Here is an 8,998-nt window from a genome sequence, read left to right as displayed (position 1 = left end):
TACCATGCAAGCAAGATCCAAATGGTTCTTCAAAAAGGTGAAAGAATCCTTGCAAGTTTTGGGCCACCAAGCGGTACAGAGAACTAACCAAGGTAAAGAAATGTAGTAGCATGGAAGATCCTAAGTCTAGATTGCTAGTTATGAGCATTGGTAGAATCGAAAGCCTGGCTTCCCAACGACACCCACCGAAACATGGAAGAAGAGGATGAAGACAGCATAGACAACAACATTCTTGTTCAAGCTAAACCTGTTCATGTGGAGAGTCACGGCCAAGAGGTTTGCCTACCAAAGATGGATTGAGGAAGTTGGAAGGATTTATCGTCTCGGTGCTTCCTCTAAAAGACTGTTCGTTCAATGTGGGACTGCGCTAAGTCCCCAAAACCTTGTGGGACAAGATGTCAATGGCGATGGCAAAAGTAGGGCTTCATTCACAAACTAGCATTGTGCAAGATGCAGTTGGATGACGGGGGCTCAATGAACGAGTCCCAAAAATTTCGGGGATTCATAAGAGCTTTGGTTCCCAAGCACATTCGGTACACAAAAAATGCAATTAGAGTGGGGTGAATCAAGGAGACGAGGGTAGCTGTTTTTGCTGACTCTATCAATGTATTAGCAGAGCTTCTACCTGCTCGAGGAATCTTAGGGATAGGGAGAATAAAACAGAAGGGAGTACCTTCCACCTATATCAAAAGTTTAGAAACAGTATAGAGTGGTCAGATGTTAACTATATCATATATGTTAAATTGTTACTTAAAATCACATATGTAAAAGATGAAACGCCATAATTTAGTATTAGATGCTTTTATTGGATCTAGTTTTTGTGCCAACATTTCTTTGCTTTACAATGCATTTAGTAGCCAGTTCACAAGGAGACTTGCAGAACCCATTTGCTTCTAGCAAGTATTAAGGCCCAAAGGGAACTGGTCTTTGATGGGCACATGCCCAATATCTGAATTCAATTGAGAGTCATGATACAACCCAGTAATTGGGGGCTCCATGCTCACCCCCACACTATGTTATATACTACTGATCCTATCACTGGCATTCATATAATCAGAAACGCCAAGGACACACGCCCATCATTTTGTTTTCACTGTGATGCCATTGGCACCAGCAATGATAACTGCAGTTGCCATGTCTAAAAACAATCCATGCCCTACAACCCCTTCAAGGGAAGAAATGGCTTTTGCAGCTGCTCTGGCATCCTTCATTGGTGTCTGTATTTAAACGTCAGAGAGTTGATACATGCAACACAAACAAACTAGCGATCACTAACCTGAAAAGGACAGAACAAAACAAAGCAAAGCAAGCCAGGACCTTGAAGTAAAGATCCACAATGTAATTTGAATTGTCAGTAACATAGGGCTTGTCTCCATCCATGCGTAATTTTGCCTGTCAAAAGCAGCCCATCCATCACTATAGCTGAAGAGTATTGGAGCATCATAATCCCCAAGAACAAACACATGCACACATAGACAGAATATAATATGCATGATCATTCATACAGTGTAGAATCTTATATTCATGGTTGTACATACAGTGTAGAGACTAGTGACATTGTGTCCAATGAATCTGCGTAAAGAACATATACAAAACCAAATGTGTTTGCTCACCTCACAGCCCGCCACCTCAGGGAGGTTCTTCAATCGCTCTGCATTATATTTCCAGCAAAACTGCACTACTTCAACAGGCATCGCAAGCTGACTACCACCTAGACCATCAACAAGCTGATTCCACCACCACTGAGTCAACTGGGAAGGACCTATTCACTAACTTGAACACGAGTATTTGAAATTTAGTAAACTACCTTTGTCTCATCAACCACTACTACAAACTTTGATGATGCCGCCTCCACCATCTGAGAAAGATCAACATCATCATCAGCATAGCCGAAGCATTCTTCCAATAAACAGCCACTCCGCAGCTACTTCAGTAGTTGGTCAGAAACATGGTGCAAGATTCTCTCCTGGAAAATGATGATTATTGGATAGGAGTAGACATGCTGCCATATTCTCCTACAAACCTATGCTCATGCTGCAAAATTCTCCTGCTAAATGTGGGCTTTCAGAAACAAAGCTGAAGGATAGTCAAAGTGACCTTCTCCCGCAAAAGAGCTCCACCTCGACCCTTGACCAAGTTGAGATCAGGATCCACCTCATCGGCACCATCGATAGCAAGATCAATCTGGTTTACCCAAAACAAAATAATCAATTAGAGTACAAGAGACGTTACCAATTCAGAACAGCCAAAGACTGTCATGTGTGTCTTTCTGATTAGAGCAAACATACTCATACTAGGCTAAAAGGTGTTGCAACTGGTGCACTACAACTATATACTAGCCTGACAGTACTGCTATGCCAACGCTGATGGTTATGACATGTATCAGACTATCCAATTACACCATGGCAATATATGAAGACAATAGGGGGACAACAGCATGTTCAAGAGGGCATTTAAAGGATATGGATTACTTGATACTGAAGGATGAATAAGCAGTAAATGTGATATTTCAGAAAACCCTAACATCAGCCCCACAAACTCCTGTAGGCTGCAGATTTAGCATTGAATCTTCCAGTACTACCGAGGGGATTATCCCAATTGATATAGTATCTTTCCTACCTCTGAAAGGACTAGCCCTTTTACAGTTTTGCAACTCCAAGATAGTGCAGGCTGCTGTCGTTCGTTGCCTCATTGGAGGACTGCTTGCTACCCTATTTAAGGGGGGGTTTACCACCAGGATGCTGATAGACACAGCACAAACTTGCAAGACTTCCTCTCTCCTCTATCTCGACAGGTAACTGCAGTATCTAGGAGATTCCAGTAGGTGTGTGTAGCAAGAGGTCTTGTGCTAGCAGAAGGCCAGGTGTCCCAAATGTGGGAGAGCTGAACCGCATGGCAGCAGAGGAGTTTGCAGCTGTGTGGGAGTGCCCTCTTTATGCTTTGCTAGAGGTGAATTTAGTACTTCTCGCCAGTTTATTGCCTTTTAGAGAAACAAAGTGCTCAATAGCAGAACTTGAGAAGACAGGCTAGTTAAGCAGACAAACACTGAGAAACCCTTGGTTTCAGGTATCGTAGATGATGGCTAATTTAAGTTATCTGTATTCATCCTGCTACAATGGATTTTGGACACGTCTATGAACCACTCAGAACTATTTCATAGAATCCTTTTTTATAAATACTCTCTCTCTCTCTCTCTCTCTCTCTCTCTCTCTCTCTCTCTCTCATGCATATGTATGTATGCACGCATGCAGCAACTGGAACATAGACAAGTAATCTTGCCTCTTGGCATGTTTTTCACATAAAAATCTTCAAGTCTTGAAATACTTCAGGTCTGATAATCAGTTCAATACTTCCATACTTTCAAAACATGGATGAGAGCCAAAAGCTTAGGTTTGATAATCAGTAAAATGCTTCCATATTTTTAAAATACTTCAGGTCTGATAATCAGTTCAATACTTCCATATTTTCAAAGCATGAATGACAGCCAAAAGCTTAGGTTTGATAATCAGTTCAATGCTTCCATATTTTCAAAACATGAATGCCAGCCAAAAGCTCCTATTCATAAGTGTCACGCAGTCTCTCTACTCGTTAAATTTACAGCTTTCATAAGCCATAGCAAAGCCCTAATGATTGATCATTGCATGAATGTAATGTCACCACAACCATCTACTTCTACCACAAATGGTTTTAATAAATCTAAAAGAATAAGGAAAGTCCAGACAGTGAAAGCTATAGTGAGGTTGATGAAGACTGCCTTATTTTGCCCCCCTCCATTGGAAAGCAATTTTCTTGCTGGTGCAGTCATGGAGAGAAGCACTACATGCAGAATGTGAAATGAAGTAGTGATACATGACTAAAGGTATCACCTCAAGTACATCACGCCGATCGGGCCACTCTTGGATTGTTTTTAGCTTGGCATGAACCCTTTGATTGCCTTCGGACAAGATAATCCCCAAGGTAAGTTATTTCATGCATGAAAACCTCATTCTTTGTACCGCTTGTTAGAAGTTGTTTTGCCAAAGCAATTGCAAAAGCATCTTTAAGTGTTGAATGTACCACCATAATCTGTGATAACCACATTTTAGATCAATGAGGATCTTTAAGTGTTGAATGTACCACCATAATCTGTGATAACCACATTTTAGATCAATAAGGATGCAGACCTTTCAGCCTCGGAGTTAATCTGACATATCACCAATTCTGAAACGTGAACATGATCCTTTGTCAATATTTTGAGTATTTTTCTGCACATTCTTAATGTGCCATCCTTTTTCTAACAAGGAAACTGGTGAACAAAAAGCATAACTACCTAGCCTATTTGGTCCCTGGGCTAAGTATGTCTTTTACTTGTTTTCTAATTTCTTCTAGTTAAAGGCAGACCACATGGTATACTACAATATTTGGCAAGAGTACAATGATTGATATTTTTGTGAAATGATCTTTCTAGACTTTTTGAGTAAACATAAACAAGATCTTCTAAAAAATACTCTACTTTTGCAAGAGTTGTTTTTAGTTAAAGACATCCATGTTATTGTTCAAATTATGTGTGACTTGCTTGAGAAGTTTGCATATGACTGACCTCCATGTGGTATCTCCAATATTATTCTTGCTTTGATCTCATAGTTCTTGTTGTACATGAGTTCACCTTCTTGGTTTGAGAGCAGATAACTGAGATTAATTGTGATTTCAAGCCATACCAAGATTTACATCAAATCCATCAAAATTTATCGTGCAAAGGTATCTTGGTCATTGTAGCTTTTGGAGCTAAAAATTCACCTTACTCATGTAAGGTACAACAATATTCAATGTATAAATTGTTTCTATTATTATAAAGTTGGATGTTATGGTGATTGGTGTGATTGTTGCATTCCTTAAAATAATTTTAGTAGGAGCTATAAATTGGCACCCCCACAAAGGAGGCTTTCAACAACTTACTACATGGCAAGGATCTTGATGGGGAGTCTATTAATAGCAAGCCAAAAGAAATTATAGAGCAATTTGTATACACACTCATGCTTGAATGATTCTCAATAGCAAGACAATGATGCAAGTCTTCTCACATTTTTTAATTGCATGATGCTAGAGGAATAACTCAATGAATTGAATAATATCCTATATATCCAAAAAGTGGAGAAAAACTAAAACCACTCTCTCTCTAAGGGTGCACTAGGGAGTCAGTGTAGACAGCCTCCAAAAGATCCCAAAGCAACACATAACCAAAGCTCGAATGATGAAGGATGACATGCAGCCGAAAACAATGAGTGATCAGCAGCAAACACAAACTCCAAAGGAGAAAACACAGCCATCTAGGAACTCCAAGAAGCAGGTAGTGTAAAGAAATACTCGAACACATAATACAAACACAATCATATGGCAAAGCACAGACTAATTTCAAAAACTCAATAGTATTAGGGTAATTGAAAGACAATGAACACACAAGATGAATGAAGAATAATGAATAAATACAATGCTCAATGCAACAAACACACTATGCAAGGTGAATATTGAACATCAAAGTCACATTTCTCTGAAGAAGCAAGGCAAAGGGTATGAGCTCGAGAGTGCCACTCTGTACTGATCCCAAAACTCTGCAAACAGCCTCTGAATGTGTACAGCATCAGTGTCCACACACTATGCAAGGTGAATATTGAACATCAAACTCTTGTGTCTCTGAAGGAGCAAGGCAAAGGGTATGATCTCAAGAGTGTCATACTCTGTAGTACTCTCGTGTCTCTGAAGGAGCAAGGCAGAGGGTATGAGCTCGAGAGTGTCGTACTCTGTACTGATCCCAAAACGCTGCAGACAGCCTCTGAATGTGTAGAGCATCAGCGTCTGCAGATTTGGAGAGTCTAGATCACGCCGAAACGCACCTGGGACAGCTCGAACAGTGGGTAGCACCATGAAAAATATTTGAATGATGAGGGCAGCTGCAGCAAACTGAAAACATGGCAATAGATGATGACATGGCAGCTGGCAAAATGTTGGAAACAGCAAATGCAAGCTGGAATTGCCTAGAGCAGCAAAACGCAGCAATCTGGAGGTCAGTCAGCTGATGACAATGGCTAGAAACATGAGTAGTGGGCTGGACTACTGCCACCAGCAGCTATACACAATAGTAGGAGGGCTGGATGCAAGTGCCTGGCTGTGGACACTGAGGACAGCTATCCCAAAAGGATGTAAGAGACACACATACGTTGTGCTAAGAAGATCATAGTTCTTTTCTCGCAATAAATGCCAAAGAAGTTGTGGACTGAATAATTGTCTCAGTTAGCTGCTATGAAATGTGAGTGATTTGAACCCACAAGCTATATGACCAGTAGGTTACTAGTTTGGAGACAAGAAACCAGCCTGAGGAGGTAATTACATGACTGAAACCCTGTAAGCAATTCAGCTATTTGGTATGTTCAATCCCTAATCTCTTCTGAATTACACTTCACTTATTACAGTGTCGGCATTTGTTGTTACATGAACATAATTTGGTCACAAACACAGAAAGACATCTGCTAACCTTAGGATGGTCATCCAAGACAGAAAGAGGAATCCCCAAGGAAGCTGCTTGTTCTGCCGTTCGCTGTGAAAGGTATTAGGATGGATTTAACATAAAAGCCCTTCGATCATACTTATGCTCCAATATTTTTCCAGAGCCATCAATGCTTCACAAAAAAAATTGTGTTCAGTGGAACATTTGAAGATGACCTTTGAGGTAGGAACTCCAACAATGTCTTTTAGCTTCCCTTCCTGCAAGTATCATCATGAAAAGAGGGAAAATGAAACTTGCAGCAAGTAACAGCAGACGCAGTGAAACTTAGCGTTCTGATGCATGCAATTACAACACCGTTCCTTTTAATGCCAGCATTACAAAAGTAGAAACAGGAGAGTAAGACACTTGATTTGTGACAACTGAGCCTTTCAGCATGCAAGAATAACCAAGTCTAGCAGATGTTGGGAAAGTTTTGTACCTTAAGTAGCTCACCAACTTTGGCAACAACAAATGCAGCAGTTGACCCAGTGCCAAGACCCAATACCATCCCACTCTCTACATATTCCACAGCCTGTAATAGGAAGCTGTCAATGTACGCCCACATATGGAAGTTTAAAAGAAAGAGGTGCATCCCTGCATATATTCAAAAAGAGTTAAATGTGCAAGCATGTTAAATTGTTGCGCGTTTACAATCCTTTATTTCCCTTTCTGCTCTGTGTGCAGCCAGGCAAGCAGACAAATGTGATTTTGGGGAGAAGCCCTCCAATTCTTGAAAAGAATTGGTCTTACGATGATTTGCTGTGTCATGAATTCAGATAGAAATAAGCTAAGCTAATCGATTCATATTATCCTGGCATGTGTAGGTAACAGAGTCAGAAACCCGACACAAGAAGTTTTGCGCACTTTCCCAACTCTAGATCCCCATTTCTCAAGCTCTGACAACGTCATGAGCTTCTATAAGGGACTCTGCGCTGCTGCACTGGGCTAGTAGGTATGTGGCGGCCCACTTGCAAGGAGCTCATGATGTTGACAGTTCTGCTAGGGGGAAATATGGATTTTCCCATAGTTGAAAACTAGCAAGGAGCTCCTCGTGTTGACAGTACTACAAGGGAGTAATATAGCTTTTCCCACAGAGGAAAATGACTAGAACTTATTCTTGAGGGAGGGGAGGTAGCATCGCCCACCTTATTCGCGGCCGTTTTCTTCAGCTCATCCTGAGTAATAACACTTGAACCTGCGGCACAACACGGCAAAATTGTGATGTCGTCATGGCCTCGCCCAACGAGACACAACAGAGAGATAGATACACAAAGACGATTGCTTGCATTATCTGCATTACGAGAGACGGACACAGAAAGATGATTACATATGTAATGCGTGAGCGAGACTGAAGAGAGACAGATGCAGAACGATGGTTACTTATCTTATGCGTGCATTAGAGACTGAAGAGAGAAAACAGACAAAAATGGCTGTACTTGAGGCTGTGACGGCCATGGGGCCACGGCTGCCGCGAGCAAAGGAGACGGGAAGAGCGAGGCACGAGAGGGACGGCCAAGAAAGAGGAAGAAGGTGCCCGAGAAGAGAGAAGGGTGTGGGGGGGAGAGGACTGGCAAGAAGAAGAAAAAGAAGGAGCGAGGGAAGAGAAGGAGGACCAGCTGCAATCGCCATTGCCTCATATACAGAGAGAAAAGAGACAACTAGTTCTACTCTCACGGCGGCTTGTGATCCATCAAAAGAATAAAATTGCTGTGGGGGGGGGGGGGGGGCCCTCGCGCGGCATATACGATCTGCCTCCTTCTTCCCTTCTTTTTCAATGATGATGTTGGGCCCGCCGACTCAGTTGACTGGAATTTATATGCCTTTGGTTGGCCATATTTCGTTACGATCATTGGAATTTATATGCCCTTTGTTCGCCACATTTCGTTACAATCATCTCATGGATTAGGCATCCATCCTGTAGTCCTATACTCTAATAAGAACTAGCTCACCCCGAATGACGTGTATTAATCACGCCAGTCATGTCGCACTATTATAACTAACTAGCGTTCCTTGCGCGCGAATGCTATCCCCGCTTCGCACTTCACTTCCCTATCGCACAGTGGGAAATGCTATCACAAAAACATCACATACTTTACTCTCCTCTACTCACAACCCCTCTATTTTTTATCCCATTTACACCTCCCCCCTCTATATCCACACTCACTCACTCACTCAATCACTCTCAACCTCTCTCTCTCTCTCTCTCTCTCTCCAATTCTCTCTAAGCACCCTCTCTATGTCTCACACACACACACCAAACTTAAAACTAAAAGTAGTTTCAAACCAATGTAACACAAAATGCCAAACATAAAAACAATCTCTTCCAAGCACCATACCTACAAACATTCCTCTCGACATAAATGTAAGAAATTATATGCTTGCATATGCGATAATTAGAAACAACAGCACAATACTGAAAAACGAAGCCACAAAGGCCAAGTATAAGGTACGCAAGTGTTTTTAAGCACCATAGGCAAA

At 41.5% G+C, this 8,998-nt stretch overlaps 1 protein-coding gene across 3 annotated transcripts; it reads right to left on the bottom strand.

Annotated features, from left to right (window-relative positions):
• Positions 1-761: 761 nt before the first annotated feature.
• Positions 762-8,211, bottom strand: LOC148035890 (putative ribose-5-phosphate isomerase 3, chloroplastic). Of its 3 annotated transcripts, XM_087677907.1 has the most exons (10): positions 7,957-8,195; positions 7,666-7,715; positions 6,960-7,052; positions 6,697-6,738; positions 6,509-6,571; positions 2,098-2,184; positions 1,808-1,858; positions 1,614-1,727; positions 1,318-1,392; positions 762-1,217 (listed from the first exon to the last, which is right to left on the bottom strand). In XM_087677907.1, the coding sequence occupies exons 1-10, from the start codon at positions 8,147-8,149 to the stop codon at positions 1,080-1,082; spliced, it is 906 nt and encodes a 301-aa protein (XP_087534033.1). In that variant the 5' UTR covers positions 8,150-8,195; the 3' UTR covers positions 762-1,079. The 3 variants fall into 3 exon arrangements, 2 of the variants coding, with proteins under 2 accessions (XP_087534033.1, XP_087534034.1); XR_015690878.1 differs by lacking the exons at positions 762-1,217; positions 1,318-1,392; positions 1,614-1,727; positions 1,808-1,858 and adding exons at positions 3,867-4,065; positions 4,164-4,200; positions 4,580-5,937 and having other exon boundaries at positions 2,092-2,184; positions 7,957-8,211; XM_087677908.1 differs by lacking the exons at positions 762-1,217; positions 1,318-1,392; positions 1,614-1,727; positions 1,808-1,858; positions 2,098-2,184 and adding an exon at positions 4,207-5,937 and having other exon boundaries at positions 7,957-8,211.
• Positions 8,212-8,998: the final 787 nt, after the last annotated feature.

This window comes from Lygodium microphyllum, chromosome 5 (genome assembly GCF_053477565.2).
Source record: "Lygodium microphyllum isolate KBCC chromosome 5, Lygodium_microphyllum_v1.1.10, whole genome shotgun sequence".
Taxonomy (NCBI): Eukaryota; Viridiplantae; Streptophyta; class Polypodiopsida; order Schizaeales; family Lygodiaceae; genus Lygodium; species Lygodium microphyllum.
Note: the sequence above shows the minus strand (reverse complement) of the source record. Positions and strands in the feature narration are given on the sequence as shown.

Bases quoted from the DNA above. Each gene is read 5' to 3' on its own strand.
- LOC148035890 (XM_087677907.1), bottom strand. From the start codon at position 8,149: ATGGCGATTGCAGCTGGTCCTCCTTCTCTTCCCTCGCTCCTTCTTTTT. The intron at 7,716-7,956 runs GTACAGCCATTT...GTTGTGCCGCAG, and splicing joins CATGGCCGTCACAGCCTCAA to GTTCAAGTGTTATTACTCAG. The intron at 7,053-7,665 runs GTGGGCGATGCT...TTCCTATTACAG, and splicing joins AGAAAACGGCCGCGAATAAG to GCTGTGGAATATGTAGAGAG.